This window comes from Podarcis liolepis (assembly GCF_965112155.1).
Source record: "Podarcis liolepis genome assembly, chromosome: 1".
In the NCBI taxonomy this organism is placed as follows: Eukaryota; Metazoa; Chordata; class Lepidosauria; order Squamata; family Lacertidae; genus Podarcis; species Podarcis liolepis.
In genome coordinates this window covers 5114849-5135345 of record NC_139554.1, presented here as the reverse complement: position 1 = coordinate 5135345, position 20497 = coordinate 5114849, and the positions used below count along the sequence as shown (strand labels likewise).

The following is a 20497-nucleotide window of genomic DNA, read 5'->3' as shown; positions in this document are numbered from 1 at the left end:
TTACTTGAGTAGAATGTGTGTTTTTATTTAGAATTCATAGAATCATAGAATCATAGAATCATAGAGTTGGAAGAGACCACAAGGGCCATCGAGTCCAACCCCCTGCCAAGCAGGAAACATCTCTGGCTTATTTGTGGGGCATAGGAATTCGTTCATTTTTTTATCTCCAAAATATAGTCCAGCCCCCACAAGGTCTGGGGGGACAGTGGACCAGCCCCTGCTTTAAAAGTTTGCTGACCCCTGGGCTAACTGATCAAGTTAGCTCTTTCTGATGCAAGGTGCAAACCAAAACTCACATATCCTTTGAAAATGCTCGTGTTAGGGTGAAGTTTGCCAAAGGACGGTTAGGTTTTAGTGAAAATAACATTTAAAAATGCATTGCGTTCGGGGAAATTGCTTGCAAAGATGAGCACGTTTGTCAAAACTGCATACGAAATGGGTTCATTAGGAGAAATTCGCACCCAAACGCTGATGAATTTTCACGAGGTCTTTAAAAGAAATTGCAAAATGTGGAGAACTGAATTCGAGACTGGAAAAAATGAGAAACCCCTCCTGTGTTCTATTTAGATTAGTTTCTTTTATCTCTGATTTTAAAAAAGGTATTGGATACTTAAAATCAACCTTTGCATGTTTTCTTTCAAACTTTAATAAAATCTATAGGAAAAATAAAGGAACAATGAGAAATGGAGAAAAGTGAAATTGTCAGATCCAGTCTGAGGGCCACATTCTGCCTGGACACTGAGGTCCCTCGCCACGAGAAGCCATGTTACAGGGAACCAGGCAGAGGGCCTTCTCGGTAGTGGCACCCGCCCTGTGGAATGCCCTCCCACCAGATGTCAAAGAGAAAAATAACTACCAAACTTTTAGAAGACATCTGAAGGCAGCCCTGTTTAGGGAAGCTTTTAATGTTTAATAGGTTATTGTATTTTAGTGTTTTGTTGGAAGCCGCCCAGAGTGGCTGGGGAAACCCAACCAGATGGGCGGAGTATAAATAAATTATTATTATTATTATTATTATTATTATTATTATTATTATTATTATTCCCTTATGAGGATCCTACTGGGGGCCGCATGTCAGTGGTGGGCGGGGCCCAAGGCATAAGTGGGTGGAGCATTGCACAGAGGCATCTACGAACCCCCAACCTCTCTGCATCCTCTGTCAGGGCAAGCAAGAGGCAAAAATCACTCTAGAATCATAGAATCTGTCAAGGTCGTTTTGAAGTGTGATCCTGTCCTCTGGGGTGTTAGCCACCCCTCCCAGTTTGGTGTCATCTGCAAATTTGATCAGGATGCCCTTGAGTCCATCATCCAAGTCGTTGATAAAGAAGAGTTTGGATTTGATATCCCGCCTTTTACTCCCTTTAAGGAGTCTCAAAGCGGCTAACATTCTCCTTTCCCTTCCTCCCCCACAACAAACACTCTGTGAGGTGAGTGGGGCTGAGAGACTTCAGAGAAGTGTGACTGGCCCAAGGTCACCCAGCAGCTGCAGGTGGAGGAGCGGAGACGCGAACCCGGTTCCCCAGATTACGAGACTACCGCTCTTAACCACTACACCACACTGGCTCTCTAGGCGGGTGTGGCTTCTGTGAAGGGGTGGGATTTGAGCTCCAAGGCCTGAACTTCTCCACCCCAACAGAGGCAGACTTTGTTAATATGATGTCCTGAGCAATGACAAAGTTTACCCTCGCTGCCAAAAAATATTTCTTATTTTCACAATAATTCATTTTGGTACTCACTGGGCCTAACATTGAGTAGGTACCCACATAAATATCGGTACAGTGGAATCTCAGTTTTTGAGCATCTCAGAAACCAAATGATTTGGAACCCGAATGCTGAAAACCTGGAAGTAATTGTTTCCATTTTCGAACATGCCTCGGAAGTCAAACAGCTTCCAAAGTGCGTTTTTCTCCCCCCTCCCCATTGACTTTGCAGCCAGCCCATTGATCCTCGGTTTTTCATAGAATAGAATAGAATCATAGAGTTGGAAGAGACCACAAGGGCCATCGAGTCCAACCCCCTGCCAAGCAGGAAACACCATCAGAGCACTCCTGACATATGGTTGTCAAGCCTCTGCTTAAAGACCTCCAAAGTAGGAGACTCCACCACACTCCTTGGCAGCAAATTCCACTGTCAAACAGCTCTTACTGTCAGGAAGTTCTTCCTAATGTTTAGGTGGAATCTTCTTTCTTGTAGTTTGGATCCATTGCTCCATATCCGCTTCTCTGGAGCAGCAGAAAACAACCTTTCTCCCTCCTCTATATGACATCCTTTTATATATTTGAACATGGCTATCATATCACCCCTTAACCTCCTCTTCTCCAGGCTAAACATGCCCAGCTCCCTTAGCCGTTCCTCATAAGGCATCGTTTCCAGGCCTTTGACCATTTTGGTTGCCCTCCTCTGGACACGTTCCAGTTTGTCAGTGTCCTTCTTGAACTGTGGTGCCCAGAACTGGACACAGTACTCCAGGTGAGGTCTGACCAGAGCAGAATACAGTGGCACTATTACTATTTTTGAATATTTCGGAAGTAGAACGGTCTTCCAAGACAGATTTCTTTTGAAAACCAAGGTTCCACTGTATTGTTGCCTCAGCTTCAGGATCTGTCCTTCCAGGGAGCATTCAGGGCTGATTTCCTTCAGAATGGAGAGGTTGGATCTTCTTGCAGTCCATGGGACTCTCAAGAGTCTCCTCCAGCACCATAATTCAAAAGCATCCATTCTTCGGTGATCAGCCTTCTTTATGGTCCAGCTCTCACTTCCATACATCACTACTGGGAAAACCATAGCTTTAACTATACGGACCTTTGTTAGCAAGGTGATGTCCCTGCTTTTTAAGATGCTGTCTAGTGATCCCTTCATGGATCACTGCCTTGCCATGGTGAAGGGGCTTGAATAACTCAGAGAAGCTATGAGCTATGCCGTGCAGGGTCACCCTAGATGGACAGGTCGTAGTGGAGAGTTTTGACCAAACGTGATCCACCTGGAGCAGGAACCAGCAAGCCACTCCAGTATCCCTGCCAAGAAAACTCCATGGACAAAGACAACAGGCATATTATTATTATTATTATTATTATTATTATTATTATTATGTGCCTCCTCTGCTTGGCACCGTGTGTAGGGGAACCACCTGAAATCTGGCGTTGACCCCAGCTGCTGAATATTGATCTCAGCCCTATCATCACAGTGTTGGACATTTTCCATATCTGCTATTGGGTCCCCGGAGCACAGATTCACAGAAAGTGGCAACCAACCTTGCAGGATTCAACAGGATTTATTTGAAATACATATGCAGGACAAAGGTGTTGGGATACTGCCAGGGAGACAAAGTCCATCATGGCCCCAAGCCGTCTGCCGGACGATCCATCGATCTCCCGTAGGCATGCAGTATCAGCAATTAGTGACACGAGTTTCCAGAAATTAGTAGCCACATTCCGGAGCTCATGCACACTCTATCAGCAGATAATTCACAGCAGACGTTGCACGCAGGAGAGCATTATTTACAGGTTTTATTCAGCGTTGATCAGAACAAAGAAAACCATGACTGCCTGCTTCAGTGTCTACGACACAGAGAGAAAACGAAAGCAATAGGAAACATAAACATCCTGTGAACAGGAAATACGCAGACTCTGTGACTCACAGCCTGCTCCCTTTTAAGGTGGAACGGAAATATCCTAACAGCACGATAAGCTCGCAATCTGCACACCCCAGTCAGGGTGCGCCCATTTTTTATACATTTACAGAATACAATACCACCAGTTTTCTGGGAAATCGAAAGTTATAGCAACTTCCTATGTCCTTACATGGGCTTCCCCCCCCCCCCCTTCCTGCAATGGCCCCACCGGCCTCACCACGCCACGGCAATGTGCATTCCTGAGTCTGCTTATCTCTTTACAACCTTGAATAAAAAACATTTGTACCTGTTCCATCAATGCCAGCCTTGTTCTCCTGACGCACCTCTTGTTTCTCAGAAAGGCCATTTGGGGAGGGGGGTTTCTTATGGCCCTACAACAGTGGTTCCAGTAAAACAGAACCCAGAACCAGTTGGAGCAAAAAACAAATTGCATCTCCCTCCTCTTTGCAGGCTCTGTGGCCAAGGCTCCTCTTCTTCGTTGTACCAGCTCCATACACCCCAACGCTGACCCCGCTCTGTAGATGCCTGAAAGAAATGGCCCTTGGTCGAGAGGACGACGTGACACTATTTCTTGGCTCTTGCAAAGGAGGTTTGTGGAAGGAGGTTGTCAAAGGCCGGTCCATGTGCTTGAATGAGGGCAATGTGCCAAGAGGCACCCTCCACTCTCTTCCCACCAGTGGGCCAGTGTGGGAGCTATATATGAAGCCAACGGCAGAAAACCACACCGTCCTTCCAAGCCTGGTGTACTGAATTTTCTTCTTGTTTTTCTTTTTAGTAGGCCTTCCAAGCGCCCACGGATTGGTAGCGAGGCTTCTGGTGAGGAATGAGTACAAAAAGCAGGGTTTTGTCCCCTTGAAAAATAAAATAAGCAAGTGTGACGCATTTCAGTATATCAGATCCCCTACCCCTGGGTATTTATTGATCATCAATATAGGAATTTCAATTGAAGTGTACTGCCAGGGCCAGATTGAGGTTTGATGAGGCCCTCAGCTACTGAAGGTCATGGGGCCCTTGATATGTCCAGCTGTCCTTTGGCAACAACAAATTGTCGCTGTTTTTTTGTGTTGAATATATGCCATATGGTAATTGATGGACCTCATAGGTATCTCAAGCCATTTGCCCATGTTGGCATGCAGCCAGTCCATCCAGAATGTAGGCACCCTATATATAGTAAGGAGCAAACCAGTGATATTTGAGGGAGCAGGCTAGCAGGCGGGGCCCATGACTTTCATCATAGGAGCCTACACAACACAAAACACTGTTGCTGTATATAGGTTTTATTTTGTTGTTTATCTTATATTTTGGAAATGTACATTAAGAAGAAGTATATTGATAGTGAAATACAATTAAAAAGAAGTATATCTTTTGGAGGCCCCAAGAAAGCGGGGTCCTAAGCTATAGCTTGTTTAGCTTATACGTAAATCTGGCGCTGTGTACTGCACAAAATGGTTAGGTCTAGTGCCGGATAGTGACTCTGGAGCCCCAAACTCCTAAATTGAAGCTTCCATGAATTTTGCAAACTTAGCTGTGATTCCTGCACTGCGGGGGTTGGACTAGATGACTCTGAGGGTCCCATCAAACTCTACGGTTCTAGGAGTCTGTGATTCTATGAACTGTTTGCTGTGAGTCAGACGTTTACAACCTATCCTTAACGCATAATTATCTTACTAAGCTCTCTGCCCCTGTTAATGTTGTTCCATTAAACTTGATTTTGAGGCCCCCTGCCCCCTTTGTTTACCCTGTTCCTTATTTGGTCTATGTTCCTATGCATCAACATACAGTGGTACCTCAGGTTACAGACTCTGCTAACCCAGAAATAGTATCTCGGGTTAAGAACTTTGCTTCAGGATGAGAACAGAAATCGTTCTCCGGCGGCGCGGCGGCAGCAGCAGGAGGCCCCATTAGCTAAAGTGGTGCTTCAGGTTAAGAACAGTTTCAGGTTAAGAATGGACCTCCGGAACGAATTAAGTTCTTAACCCAAGGTACCGCTGTGCTGGTGCAAGCGACAGCCACATCCTGACCACTAGTTGTCCCAGTTACAAGTGTAAGTGAGTTCTATACCTGCTCAAGCCTACAAATAAACCAGGGGTAGGCAAGCTAAGGCCCATGGGCCACAAGCAGCCCACGGGGGTCGTTTAACCAACCCACGAGCCGCCCCCAAATCAAGCCGCCCACTCAGCGAGTCCCCACGCACGCTGCGCGGGAACTTGATTACGCGGTGCCAGAAATTGCGTCTGCACAGACGTAGATGTTGGAAATTGCGGCCCACAGTCCAGCCCACAGAGGGATCTCTGCTGGAGTGACTGCCCCAGGTGAACCTTGCTGACCCTGAAATATGTGGGATGTAAACACAGGAGCAGTCAATGACAACATTCCTAGAGTGTACATGTTAGAACATGGGGAGGGATGTCTGTCCAGCAAGCAGGTAAACTTCCTGGGGACGGACTTCCTCCGCATGTGACCAGAGGTGGGTGTGGCCTCACCTGTGCAGGTAATGACAAAAGCACAGGGCAGGCAGCCACTCTCTCTCTCTGCCATCTTCCTTCGGTGAGGAAACATCTAAGGATGCTCTCTTGGCTCCCAGCCAAGAGAGGAGATAAGGAATATCTTGCTACAAGATAGATTCTGAATGTATGTAACCTTTTTAAGCTGTCTGCCTTCTGGGATCATATTGTGAACAGAACGTGAGTAAACTCTTTTATACTTTTATAAAGACTGTGTTGTGTCTTGTATTTTAAGAGGGAACAAAAGGGGAAATTACCAGGGTAATTATTATAGAGGTTCTAGCGAACCTGTGCACACGTTACCGTTGCGAACTTAAAGGGGAATGTCTATAAACTCTGCTGATATTTTGGGAACTTGTTAGCACAAGTTGGATAAGGATATAATTAGTCAATATATCCTCTTCTGCACCCCAGAACATTCCCACAAAATAAACCATATTCCAGCTGCAAGCTGCCTTGTTTACAAGCAATCTAACCGCAAGTTTGTTCTACCAGGAGCATAAGCAAGTCTGGGCTGCCTGGGGTTGTCTAGCAGTTGTAGCATTGTGGAGAAAACAACATCCTCATTCCTCACGCTCTCCTGCCGACAGGTCTTGGCGTCCAATCCGAACCAAAGAGGGAGCTGGGCGCTGCAACTCTTACACGCCTTGCACTGCAACATCCACACGGCCATCACCAAGTTGTGGGCCAAACAAATCCCATTCCTTTGGGACTCCTTCCTAAGCAAGGCGATGATGCAAACAGGTAAACCTCCTTTGTGCATGGCCACCCAGAAACACTTTCGCCCTGGCCAGATAGATAAAACTACAACCAACAGTGGCGGAGAGCAGGGGGGGCAGGGCTGGTGTGCATCCTGGGGGCGCGGGCAGGGGACCAGCCGCAATGGCACCCCACCAGGATTGCGCTGCCATGGGCGGTGCGCTCCCCCCGCACTCCTCTTCCTCCCCCAGTGGCAACCACCCTTTTCTTTTTTACGTGGGAGTAAAGTTGAATATCTGGCTGTCAGGTGGCCATATTTGCCTGTCTAATGTGTTTATAGGGACGCGGGTGGCGCTCTGAACCACTGAGCCTAGGGCTTGCCGATCAGAAGGTCGGCAGTTCGAATCCCCGCTACGGGGTGAGCTCCCATTGTTCAGTCCCAGCTCCTGCCAACCTAGCAGTCCGAAAGCACACTAGTGCAAGTAGATAAATAGGTACCGCTCCGGTGGGAAGGTAAACGGCATTTCCATGCGCTGCTCTGGTTCACCAGAAGTGGCTTAGTCATGCTGGCCACATGACCCGGAAGCTGTCTGCGGACAAACGCTGGTTCCCTCGGCCTTTAGAGCGAGATGAGCACATAACCCCAGAGTTGGTCATGACTGTACCTAATGGTCAGGGGTCCCTTTACCTTTACTTTAATGTGTTTATATACCACCTTCTTCTCAAGGTGGTGCACATGGTTCTCTGCTCCCCATTTTACCCTCTCAACAGCTCTGTGAGGTAGGTTTGGCTGAGAGGCAGTGACTGGCCCAAGGTCACCCAGTGACTTGTAAGATCAAGTCCTTACATTAGCGGAATGGGTATCATGTGGCATTTGCAACAGATGCTGGTATTAACCTTTGAAGCTTGAAATGGCCTGGAATATTAGGATATTTCCGTTCCACCTTAAAAGGGAGCAGGCTTTGTGAGTCACAGAGTCTGCGCATGTCCTGTTCACAGGATGTTTATGTTTGCTGTTGCTTTCGATTTCTCTCTCTGTCGGAGACACCGACGCAGGCAGTCATGTCTTTCTTTGTTCTGATCAACGCTGAATAAAGCTTGTAAATAATGCTCTTCTGAGTGCAACATTCTGGCTGTGCATTATCTGCTGATAAGAGTGTGCATGAGCAGGAAACACATGTCACTAATCGATGACACTGTGTGACTATGGGAGATCGATGGATCGTCCAGCAGCCGGCTTGGGGCCATGATGGACTATATCTCCCTGGCAGTATCCCAACAGTTGCGACCCAAAGGACGTTTTAGAAAACAGATTACCATGTTCTCATTATGATGTTATTTTGCTATTAATTCGGTGGTTTCATGTTTCAGCTCAAATGGCACAATTTCCTCCCCTTTTTCTCATAGAAAGTACTGAGATCAGGAACCAGGAATGGGAGAAACAGCTGCTGCAGGTAAGGAAGTGCTGAGATTTCACCTGCAACAGGTGGGGATGTGGTAGGGCAGGTCTGAAGATTTAACAGGCCTGGATACTGGCTGGTTATCCTTTCATTTTAAGCCAGTGATGGCCAGACTTGGCCCTCCAGCTGTTGTTGGACTACAGTTCCCATCATCCCTGACCACTGGTCCTGTTAGCTAGGGATGATGGGAGTTGTAGTCCCAAAACTGCTGGAGGGCCAAGTTTGGCCATCACTGATTTAAGCTCTTGAGTCAAACTATTGGTCCAACCAGCTCAGTTTGTTGCTGGGCTCCCAGCTCCCAGCAGTTCGAGCAAGCGTGGCCAATGTTAGGTAATGATGGGAAGTATAGTCCTAAAGACTTGGGGTAGAAATTCTGCAGTATCCATTTGCAAGGACACAGCCTTCACTACAAAACCTATATAATTTGGGTTGAGTAACTGTAACTCTCCTGAGGCTCCAATACTTTGGCCACCTCATGAGAAGAGAAGACTCCCTGGAAAAGACCCTGATGTTGGGAAAGATGGAGGGCACAAGGAGAAGGGGACGACAGAGGACGAGATGGCTGGAAATGAAGGCCTGGAAACGATGCCTTATGAGGAACGGCTAAGGGAGCTGGGCATGTTTAGCCTGGAGAAGAGGAGGTTAAGGGGTGATATGATAGCCATGTTCAAATATATAAAAGGATGTCACCTAGAGGAGGGAGAAAGGTTGTTTTCTGCTGCTCCAGAGAAGCGGACACGGAGCAATGGATCCAAACTACAAGAAAGAAGATTCCACCTAAACATTAGGAAGAACTTCCTGACAGTAAGAGCTGTTTGACAGTGGAATTTGCTGCCAAGGAGTGTGGTGGAGTCTCCTCCTTTGGAGGTCTTTAAGCAGAGGCTTGACAACCATATGTCAGGAGTGCTCTGATGGTGTTTCCTGCTTGGCAGGGGGTTGGACTCGATGGCCCTTGTGGTCTCTTCCAACTCTATGATTCTATGATTCTATTCTATGATTCTATGGACAATGTTCTCGAAGCTACCAGCATGAGTTTGACCAAACTGCGGGAGGCAGTGGAAGACAGGATTGCCTGGCGTGCTCTGGTCCAGGGGGTCACGAAGAGTCGGACACGACTAAACAACAACAAAAACAACTGTTTTCAAGGACTATGGTGGGTGGAAGAGAAGGTGAAGTGCTGGAGAGGCAGAAGGTGGTTGGTTGGAAAATAAACAGCCGAATGATGTGTTTTTCCTACATAAGGTAGTTTGCATTCCTGAATTAAAAGCCTGACTAATCTGGTGTGCGCCCCCAAATATTGAACCCCCCCAAAGAGAATTTTCTCCCACAAGGGTTCCTCATCCCAGTTTTTCAAAAGGGCATCTCCCTTCTTTGTAAGGTCACCATTCCAGACAGAAAGGTTGTTGAGCTTGTTTTGCAAAAAGAAATTGGATGTTTTGGAGCTATTTTTGAGTGAAATGGGCCACAACGGCACTGCCTACATCGGTTGTCATACCTTCAGATTTCCCTGGACATTTGGGAAGTGATGGTAGGCAACATATTTTGTCCCTGCTTTTGCTTTTTGTCTATAGTTCCTGAGAAGGACCTTGGAAACCATTGATGACAACACTTGGACCCAGAATCTGAGCAGAGAACTGGAAAGTCAGATGACGAGCTACGCCCAGCAGTCCCCCGAAAGGGTGTGTATCTCTCCAAAGGCATTTGTCCTCGTTCCTTTGCTAATTAGTTAATAAAAGGCATGAAGTCTGGATTAGGGTTGGGCAATATCCGGTTTTCAGCATCATGATATATCACCAACTAAACATCATGATATATCATGATGCCTGAAATATGGATGGAGTTATTTAGAGACATTGATAGGCTTCACAATTTCCCCCAAATTGTGACTTTTGATGGCAACAGTCTCTTGCTGGAGGATTGCTGAGCCAGCAGAATTAGCAGGGGCTGCAGGAATCGAGAGAAGCATTGACTGGTTTCACTGGCGTCACAACAGGATTCGTGATATATTACCAGGTCAAAAATTAGGAAACTTCAAACTGGTTTTGGAAGATAGTTCGATATATCGCCCAACCTCCTTAGCCAGGACAAAGCTGCATACAGAAATATGTATTAGGAGAAATTCACACTAAAATGTTGAGAAGTTTTCACGAGGATTTCTTTTTTTTTAAATACAAACTGATGTGGAAATGCCGAGAGCTGAAGCTAAGATTGGAAACATGTCATCCCTAGTGGGGAAGGTGAGAGTTCTCAGGTGGTCCTCTCTCTAGCTCCCTTAGTAGAGCATCTTCTTTGCTTGTAAAAGGTCCCACTCTGACACCTTGGAGAGCCTCTGCCAGTCAGTATAGCATAGGTGCCAACTCCCCAGGGCCCTGGGTGCCTGAGCCCCCACAAAATTCCCCATGAAGGAGCCAGGGCCATGCACACTGTGTGGCACCGACGGTCCCAGGCACCCACAGTCACTGAGCCAAATTGGCACTCCTGCAATGCAGACAATACTAAGCTAGATGGATCAATGGTATAACCCAACTTCCTTTGTTCTTCTCCTAGTGTGGTGTAGTGGTTAAGAACAGTGGGCTCTTATAAAAATGTTTAAAGAATTAGGTAAGAAGGTTATGGTCAAGAGAAGTTGGCGAAAATTAAGATTTAAGTTTTAAATTTTAAGGTCATATATATATATATGTGTGTGTTACAGATAGGTAGCCGTGTTGGTCTGCCATAGTCAAAATAAAAAAATTCCTTCCAGTAGCACCTTAAAGACCAACTAAGTTAGTTCTTGGTATGAGCTTTCGTGTGCATGCACACTTCTTCAGATACACTGAAACAGAAGTTGCCAGATCCTTCTATATAGTGAGAAGGTGGGGAGGGGTAATGCCAACAGTGTCCTTCAGCTCTCTATATTGGACAAACAGGCCAAACCTTACGCCAAAGAATAAACGGACATAAATCAGACATCAAGAATCACAAAACAGAGAAACCAGTAGGAGAACACTTCAATCTCCCAGGACATTCTATACAAGATCTCAAAGTAGCTGTTTTACTACAAAGGAGTTTCAGAAATAGACTGGAAAGAGAAGCTGCTGAATTGCAACTCATTACCAAACTTAAAACCATGGAGAGACCTGGTCTCAACAGAGACATTGGATTCTTATCTCATTATACATGACTAGCTATTTTTCACCTTCTCACCCCTTGCCTTTTCCTGTAAGACCTATTGCAGTCGTTAAGAGTCATCAACAGGCTCATCTCAGCTATCTGCCAATCACCCATTCCCACCACCCTTCTGAGTAATACCCCTCCCCACCTTCTCACTATATAGAAGGATCTGGCAACTTCTGTTTCAGTGTATCTGAAGAAGTGTGCATGCACACGAAAGCTCATACCAAGAACTAACTTAGTTGGTCTTTAAGGTGCTACTGGAAGGAATTTTTTTATTTTATATATATATATGTATAAGATAAGATGAAATAGACTAAGGTAATGGGATGACAGAATATTATGAATTAGGGATAGGATTTGAAAGAGGGGAAGGATTTGCTGGAATAATAATGAACTGGAATACAGAGGAGGGAGGTGTGAGGAGGTCTGGGAAATAAGTTAATGAAATATATGTGATGATTGGATTTTTTTTTAACTATTTATATCTGTTTTCTTTTCCTTTTTTATTTTTTTTCTTGTATTTTTCTTTTTTGTCTGTTTTTTCTTTCTGAAAATTTTAATAAATATCTTATTTTTTTAAAAAAAGAACAGTGGACTTGTAATCTGGTGAACTGGGTTCGCGTCTCCGCTCCTCCACCTGCAGCTGCTGGGTGACCTTGGGCCAGTCACACTTCTCTGAAGTCTCTCAGCCCCACTCACCTCACAGAGTGTTTGTTGTGGGGGAGGAAGGGAAAGGAGAATGTTAGCCCCTTTGAGACTCCTTCGGGTAGTGATAAAGCAGGATATCAAATCCAAACTCTTCTTCTCTTCTCCCATGATGCACCTACTATGATCCGTGACATCAACATCTAGCCCAGGGGGCAGCAAGGTTTACCTCACCTGGGCCGGTTCACTCCAACAGAGATCCCTCCGTGGGCCGGATCGCATGTGCTCCCATGATTTCGGGCGTCTGCACATGTGCAAGTGCGATTTCCAGCACTGCAGAAGTGAGTCCCCGCACCATGCTGTGCTGGTTTAGCACAGCGCGCAGGGACTCGCCGAGCGGGTGTGTGATGGCCTGGGATTCGGAGGCTGAACCTGAGGAATCCCCGCCTGCACAGGATTCCCCGCCTCCAGAACCAGCTGATCCAGGGCTGGGGCTTGAGCCTGAAGGGTCCTCACCTGTGCTGGATCCTCAGGTGCAGGCACCAGCTGAGTCTGCTCTGGCTCCTGAGGGGATGGAGGACCCATTGCCTGCAGGTGCTCCACTCTCAGCCCCGTCAGGGGAAGCTGAGGTTGCCTCTGGGTCCAGTAACCCTCCAGCCTCTCCTGAGCTGCAGAGGCTCAGGGCAGAGAGGTGGACGGAACTAAGTTCCTGCAGGAGGAGTGCTCGCCTCCAGGCCAGGAGAGGCGAGTCACCTGAGGATTGGGGCTGCCCTATGCCTCGGGGGAGATAAAGGCCGGCCAGCCCCAGTCCCAAGTTGCGGGAGCAACATTTGTTGGTAGCCTGTTCCTGCCTGAACCCTGTCCTGCCGGAGCTCCTGACCTCACCCGACTCCCTGCCTTGGACCCAGCTTCAGCTTTGACGGACAGCCTCCATACTGCACCCTCAACCACAGACTGGACTCGGACCTCGCCTCATGGTTAACCCATGGGACCAGCACAGGGTGGCTCAGTTGGGGGCAGCTCGTGGGCCAGTTTAACGACCCCCGTGGGCCACTTCTGGCCCATGGGCCTTAGGCTGCCGACCCCTGACCTAGCCTTTCCTTATAATATATATATATATTATATATATATTATATATATATATATTATATTATATTGCAGGTTTTGGTGTCTTCGGGTGTCTTCCCGTGTAAGAGTTGGGGTGTCTAGGCGACGTTTCGACGAGGTCTCACTCGTCATCTTCAGGCTGGTGCTTTCGGCTTCTTGTTACTGGAACAGAGCAGGATCTAAGTGTTTGAGTTCCTATAAATACTGTTGAGGGGGTGTGGTGTATAGCCTCCAACGTTCTGGGCAGAGAGGAAGTTCCCAGGTTAATGTGCCTTTTCTTCTTTTGTTCCTTAATTACTTGAGGGATATCTTGAGTGATTTCTTGAGTGATATTCTGAGTACCACTTAGGTGGGTCATTAGGTGTGGATTAGTTGCTAAAGCTTTCGTGTCTTGACCTCTTGAGCTTGTGAAGAGTTTTTCTGAGAAGATGGCTGTACTGCACTTAGTTGTGCTCTGGCTTGGCTTCGTGTATAGGGGCGAGCTGTGGTTTTGTGCCCTGTGCCAGCCAGATCTGTGTAGGGATTGCAGGGGGGTGCAGCATCCGGAGGTGCCACTATGGTTTGGCTACTGGATGGTGTCTGTAATTTATCTGTGGAGAAGGTCTGGGTTTGGGTCTGGTGTGGTTGATTGGTGATGGCGTTCTGTGTGCCTCTGGTTCTGGTGTCGGTTTTTGTGGGGAGGGCTAATTTCCAGATGTCTGGCAGGCGGGACGTGTCGTCACGCTTGTTCATGTTGTGAGGGTGTTTCTCTATCTCGATGGCTTCCATGATTATTCTCTTGTGGTGATGTTCCATGTTAAAGAGCAATTTGGAATCTGCAAAATTAATTTCGTGTCCTGTTTCTTTCATGTGTTGGAAAAGAGAGGAAGTTTTTTCTTCTTTTTTGACGGCATTCTTGTGTTCTGCGATACGTGCATTTATTCGTCTGTTTGTTTGTCCAATGTACGTGGCTGGGCAGACTTTGCAGGGTATTTCATATTATATATTATATATATATAATATTTATTCAAAGTTTAAGGTTTCAAAAAGAGAAAAGAACAATACAAAATATAAAAAAGAACAGTAACAGAAAAAAAGAAAAAGAAGGTATAAAAATACATTCAATTTAAAAAAAATTAAATAAAAAAGAACAGATTAAACCTTTACATAGCTTTCTTCCTTTACTTATTTCCTTGACCTCCTCACACCTCCCAATTTTGTATTCTACTTCAAATCGTTTTTTCAGCAAATCCTTCCAACCTTATTTTCATTTAAGTAATTTAGTTTAAAATAATATAGTTTAACGTCCTCTCTTTCATCACTTTCATCAACTCATTTTTACTTAATCCTTTATCTCATATCTACCAAAACTACCTAATTTTCTTTTTCCAACACCTTTCTAACAGTCCTTAATTTTACAATATTTTTGAAGATATGCTTTGAATTTTTTCCAATCTTCTTCCACCGACTCTTCTCCTATCCTTTCCTTATTCTTCCTTTTCAGAGGTTCCTCTATAAATCTCTGGGAATTGCCCTGACCTGTTGTGAAGACCCAGCCTTTGTTCAGAGTCGGATGAAGCACTTGATAGAAAACACGAACTATATGGAACAGCTAGAGAGAGAGGTGCGATGTTGGTGGGACCACTTCTGAACCCTTCAAATGTGATTTCTTTGCTTTGTCTCTTTGCTACATTCCCTGCTTCTCAGACCAGAACGGGCTCCTCAAACCGCCTGCAATTAACATCTGCACAAAAGTACAATATTACTAGTGGCAGTTTCTTCCAACGCCCCCTCCCACCAAAAATTCAGTGGGTGATATAATACGAGGTCCAGGCTGTCAGATTGCATTTCTTAGTGCAGAAAGAATTGCTCTAATATGTGTAGAGATCTTTCCTATTCTAATTCATTCAAGAGGGTTCTGGAAGCTTCTCTGTGTGAAAGAAACAAGCAGAAGGTTCGCGATGTTTGGGTTATTTCTTACGAGAAGCTGAGTACAGCTGGCTTAAACTGGTTCTCTTATCTCTTCTTTCAAGGCCATGAAAGTAAGGCTAGAAGGAGCCGGGGTTTCACTTTCTGTCTCTCTATTCTTTCTGGCGTGGTGTTCTGTATATAGTGTTAAGGTTTATAGACTTACTATAAGTTATTGTAAGTTTAAGTCTGCTGCAAATGGATTTCTTATGGACAGTGCCAACCCTGAATGTATTGGATCTGTGACCATTATGCTCATTTGCCTTCAGTAGCAGTAGCAAACTCTGCTGGATGAAACACAATTGTCTCTTGTCTATTTTTTGGGAACCCTGCAACGTGTTTAAGTTTTTACTCTGCTAACTATACATTGGAGTTCTGCTCTGGATCAACACTGAGTTGAATTTCATGACCCAGGCAACTCCCATTTTTGGCGCAACTGACACGTGCGCAATCATGCACAGACGCACAGCGTCAAACCAGGAAGTGATCTGAAAAAGCCATAAAGACATCACCAAAATGTTTGACCTCAAACTCATGGCATCCATTTTTGTCTCTGGGATTAGTATGTATTTCATTTTATTTATTTCAGATGTTTCTGTATTCTCTTCCTCACCCAAGCTCCTCAGCAGAATACATAAAAATTGCAAAAAATAAAATAAAAATTACAGTGTATAAAAATCATTTAAAACATAGGTAAAGGTAAAGGGACCCCTGACCATTAGGTCCAGTCATGACCGACTCGGGTTGCGTCGCTCATCTCGTTTTATTGGCCGAGGGAGCCGGCGTACAGCTTCCGGGTCATGAACCAGAGCACGCACGGAAACGCCGTTTACCTTCCCGCCGGAGTGGTACCTATTTATCTACTTGCGCTTTGACGTGCTTTCGAACTGCTAGGTGGGCAGGAGCTGGGACCGAGCAACGGGAGCTCACCCCGTCACGGGAATTTGAACTGCCAACCTTCTGATTGGCAAGTCCTAGGCTCTGTGGTTTAACCACAGTGCCACCCACGTCCAAAACATAACTAAACATAAAAACAGAAAGCACTGAGACCTGACAAGGCTGGCCAGCTGATTCTTTTCTATTTCTATTCCACTTTACAGAAGATCATCCAGATCCTTTCTTTCTCAGCTGTGGGACATTTAGATCTGACCTTAGCCACGTTGCAGGAATTTGGAGCTGGGATGGGTCTGAAAATTAAGATGTCCTCTATCATCAGCCGCTACAAGGTGAAGAGAGACTCCTCTCCTGGGTTAAACGTTGCGAGTTTAAGAATGGCCTTACAAGAAAGGAGATAACAGTTAAACACCAGGAAGAACTTTCTGACAGTAATTGCGGTTCAGTAGGGGTGGACTCTCCTTCCTTGGTGGACTCTCCTTCCTTGGAGGTTTTTAAGCAGAGGTTGGATGTTCATCTGTCAGGGAGGCTTTGGCTGAGATTCCTGCTTTGCAGGGTGTTCGACTATGTTAGATCAGGCAAACTCGGCCCTCCAGATGTTTTGGAACTACAACTCCCATCATCCCTGACCACTGGTCCTGTTAGCTAGGGATAATACAGTGGTACCTTGGGTTAAGTATTTAATTCGTTCCGGAGGTCTGTTCTTAACCTGAAACTGTTCTTAACCTGAAGCACCACTTTAGCTAATGGGGCCTCCCGCTGCCGCTGCGCCGCCAGAGCACGATTTCTGTTCTCATCCTGAAGCAAAGTTCTTAACTCGAGGTGCTATTTCTGGGTTAGCGGAGTCTGTAACCTGAAGCGTATGTAACCCGAGGTACCACTGTAATAATAAAATTTTATTTATATCCCGCCCTCCCCAGCTGAAGCCGGGCTCAGAGCGGCTGACAACAATAAAAATAACACAGTTTACATAAAATCACAATCAAGTGAAATGCATTCCAAAATCAATTCATTCTAAAATCAATTCAATATCAAATTAATGGCAACCATTGGACTAGAGTTCTATGAGGATTGCCAAAGGAGGGGTTCAGACTGTGCCTTGGCCAAAGGCCTGGTGGAACAGCTCCGTCTTGCGGGCCCTGCGGAAAGATGTCAAGTCCCGCAGGGCCCTAGTCTCTTGTGACAAAGCGTCCCATCAGATCGGGGCCACAGCCGGAAAAACCCTGGCTCTGGCTGAGGCCAGCCTAACCTCCCTGTGGCCCGGGACCTCCAAGATGTTTTTGTTTGAAGACCGTAAGGTCCTCTGTGGGACATCCCAGGAGAGGCGGTCCTGTAGGTACGAGGGTCCTAGGCCGTATAGGGCTTTAAAGGTTAAAACCAGCACCTTAAACCTGATCCTGTACTCCACCGGGAGCAGTATAGCTGGTATAGCACTGGGTGAATGTTATCCCGCGGCGAGGACCCCATAAGGCATTCTGCACCCGCTGGAGTTTCTGGGTCAGTCTCAAGGGCAGCCCCACGTAGTTGTAGTCCCAAAACATCTGGAGGGCTGAGTTTGCCTATGCCTAGACTAGACGACCCTTGGTGACCCCTTAATTCTATGATTCTGAATCCAATCTATTTCTTGTTCCTTTACTATTGTTCTAGGTTTGAGGGCTTCTCCCACTCTCCAAATCCCTTTTCTCATCTGTCATTTCTTTCCGGTCTGCCTTAGATGGCACCACCTTTTTTATCTCTGTTCCCTTAAACTGCTTACTCTGCAAGCAGAGTGGAACGCCTCCCAAGACTTCCTCTCTCCCCTGCTGCTCCTTTCAGCTTTCCTCCTTTTAATTCCTCCTCAAGCCCGTGGCCTCCCGGTCAGCATTTCTGCTTTATCTCTGCCCAGCGCCAGAAGAGACATGAGCTTCCGCATGCCCAGACCTGGTTTGCTGCCAGTGGAGCGTCCGGCATGGACTTACAGAGGCACGACACCATCTCTGTTTCCTCCTCACACTTCCTCTTTGAAAAATCTCCTTTGGGGTGTCATTGGGGACTTGCTGAGGGAGGGGATAAAGTTGCTGTGGTGTGTTTACAAGCTCATTTTAGTGAAGGCCAATGCATGTTTTGCAGAGATTCATGAGGTCCTTTACCCATCCCAAATTCAGATGAGTGAGCTTGTGGAAATAATCCTTAAAATAAATTCGTGGGGTTTTTTTTAAGAAAAGAGGAGATCAGTTATTGTGTGTTTGTCTGTGTGTGTGTGTGTGTGTGTGAGAGAGAGAGAGAGAGAGAGAGAGAGAGAGAGAGAGAGAGAGAGCGCGAGCTGCCATTTGGGTGCTAACCTCAGGCTAGCTCCCAAATTCAGATGAGTGAGCTTCTGGAAATAATACTTAAAATAAATTCATGGTGTTGTTGTTTTTTTAAAAAAAGAGGAGATCAATTATTCTCTCTCTCTCTCTCTCTCTCTGTGTGTGTGTGTGTGTGTGTGTGTGTGTGTGTGTGAGAGAGAGAGAGAGAGAGAGAGAGAGAGAGAGAGAGAGAGAGAACAAACAGGCAATAAGCAATTAAAGGGTAATTAAAGTGGCTCTTTGTCAGTATTGCTGCTGCTGTGCCGAACAGGAAGCAATAGGAACTGTAAGGAGCAAGCTACTAATTAAAAGTACGATAGTACTGGAAAGGGACGCAGGTGGCGCTGTGGGTTAAACCACAGAGCTAGGACTTGCTAATCAGAAGGTCGGCGGTTCGAATCTCCATGATGGGGTGAGCTCCCGTTCCTCGGTCCCTGCTCCTGCCAACCTAGCAGTTCAAAAGCACATCAAAGTGCAAGTAGATAAATAGGTACTGCTCCGGCGGGAAGGTAAACAGCGTTTCTGTGTGCTGCTCTGGTTCGCCAGAAGCGGCTTCGTCATGCTGGCCACATGACCCGGAAGCTGTAGGCCGGTTCCCTCGGCCAATAAAGCGAGATGAGCGCCGCAACCCCAGAGTCGGCCATGACTGGACCTAATGGTCAGGGGTCCCTTTACCTTTACCTAGCACTGAAAAACCATAAAAAGCATTTGCCAGTTTGCATCGAGAAAGCTGGTGCTTCAGTTCTTTGTTGGCTGGAAAAACAATAGCCGCAAATCAGGTTGGCAAAAAATAAAGGAGGACCGGGCTGAAAACACTGGGTAGCAAGAATCTGGCAACGGTGTGGTCTAGATTCTCTGCAAAAGGTGAAAACAAGGCTGGTGATTTCAGGTTTAAAGTTAAACAGCTCATGCGGAGGCAGCCAAAATGGAACAAGAAGCACCCATGCCCAGTAATTTTTTCTGTTGCTCAGGACTACCAGCAAGGCAGACGGGGTCACGTCCACCAAACACTGATGCTCACCTACGGCAAGGTAGCTCTCCAAGCCCCCAAGGAGCTCCTCCTGCCCAGGGTGGAAGCCGACATAATGAAGAATGTCCTCTGCTATTACCGGAAGAGCTGCCAGGCAAGTGCTTTAAAGGAGAGGGTGGTCTTTGCCACAGAGCTGCTTCCAGAGGGTGGCAAAGTTCAATGGGCCTTAGTCAAGAACCTATCATCCCTACCAGCGCTAAGAGGTCCTTCGAAACCTTCGTTGTAGGTCTTTGTGGAGGGCAGGATGGAAAGCTCACCCAAACACCTATGTCCTTTTAAATGTGCTTGTGAGAAGGTTTATTTATTGGTTTATTTGTGTATATTATTGTTTTCGTTGTGTATTTTGGCTTCTCGTTTTGCATTTTTATGTTGTGTACTGCCCTGTGAACGTCAGGTGAAGGACGGTATACAAATTTTAATAATAGTAATAGTAACAGTAATAATAGAAGAAGATGATAATGGGCTGACTGTTGTGCTGTGTTTGTTATTTGGCAATTTGTCCAGGCAATTTGTCCATTTCATTTGTCCAGGTTTTGGGCGTCAGCATTGAGAACAAGGTGAGCAAGGAATTATCTGACTTGGAGTCTTGAACAGGTAAAGGGCCCCTGGACAGTTAAGTTCAGTCAAAGGTGACTATGGGGTTGCGGCGCTCATCTCGCTTTCAGGCCGAGGGAGCCGGCGTTTGTCCACAGACAGCTTTCCAGGTCATGTAGCCAGCAGGACTAAACTGCTTCTGGTGCAGCGGGACACCATGACGGAAACCAGAACGCATGGAAACACTGTTTACCTTCCTGCTGCAGTGGTACCTATTTATCTACTTGCACTGGCGTGCTTCGAACTGCTAGGTTGGCAGGAGCTGGGACAGAGCAACGGGAGCTCACTCTGTCGCGGGGATTCGAACCACTGACCTTCTGATCGACAAGCCCAAGAGGCTCAGTGTTTTAGACCACAGCGCCGCCCTCACCACCTAGCCCAACACCCCGTTCTCACTGTGGCCAACCAGCTGCCCCCAATGGAAAACTTAAAAGCAGCACTAGAGCTTTCTCCCCTTTGTGCAAATTCACCCAAATTTTATTGAAAATTCCTCCATATACAAA

At 46.3% G+C, this 20497-nt stretch overlaps 1 protein-coding gene across 9 annotated transcripts in view; it reads left to right on the top strand.

Annotated features, from left to right (window-relative positions):
- The window catches only part of LOC310711811 (maestro heat-like repeat-containing protein family member 2B), an 89286-nt gene that overhangs the window by 23653 nt on the left and 45136 nt on the right, over nt 1-20497 (top strand). For all 9 annotated transcript variants that reach the window (XR_014528644.1, XR_014528645.1, XR_014528646.1 and 6 more), the window contains exons 14-22: nt 4082-4220; nt 4407-4447; nt 6726-6879; nt 8242-8288; nt 9866-9973; nt 14686-14805; nt 16250-16375; nt 19342-19494; nt 19931-19957. Coding sequence is in view for 5 of the 9 variants with exons in the window: in XM_083514086.1 (XP_083370212.1) it covers nt 4082-4220; nt 4407-4447; nt 6726-6879; nt 8242-8288; nt 9866-9973; nt 14686-14805; nt 16250-16375; nt 19342-19494; nt 19931-19957 (915 nt within the window). In the remaining 4 variants the exon portion in view is untranslated. The remainder of the gene's footprint in view (nt 1-4081; nt 4221-4406; nt 4448-6725; nt 6880-8241; nt 8289-9865; nt 9974-14685; nt 14806-16249; nt 16376-19341; nt 19495-19930; nt 19958-20497) is intronic.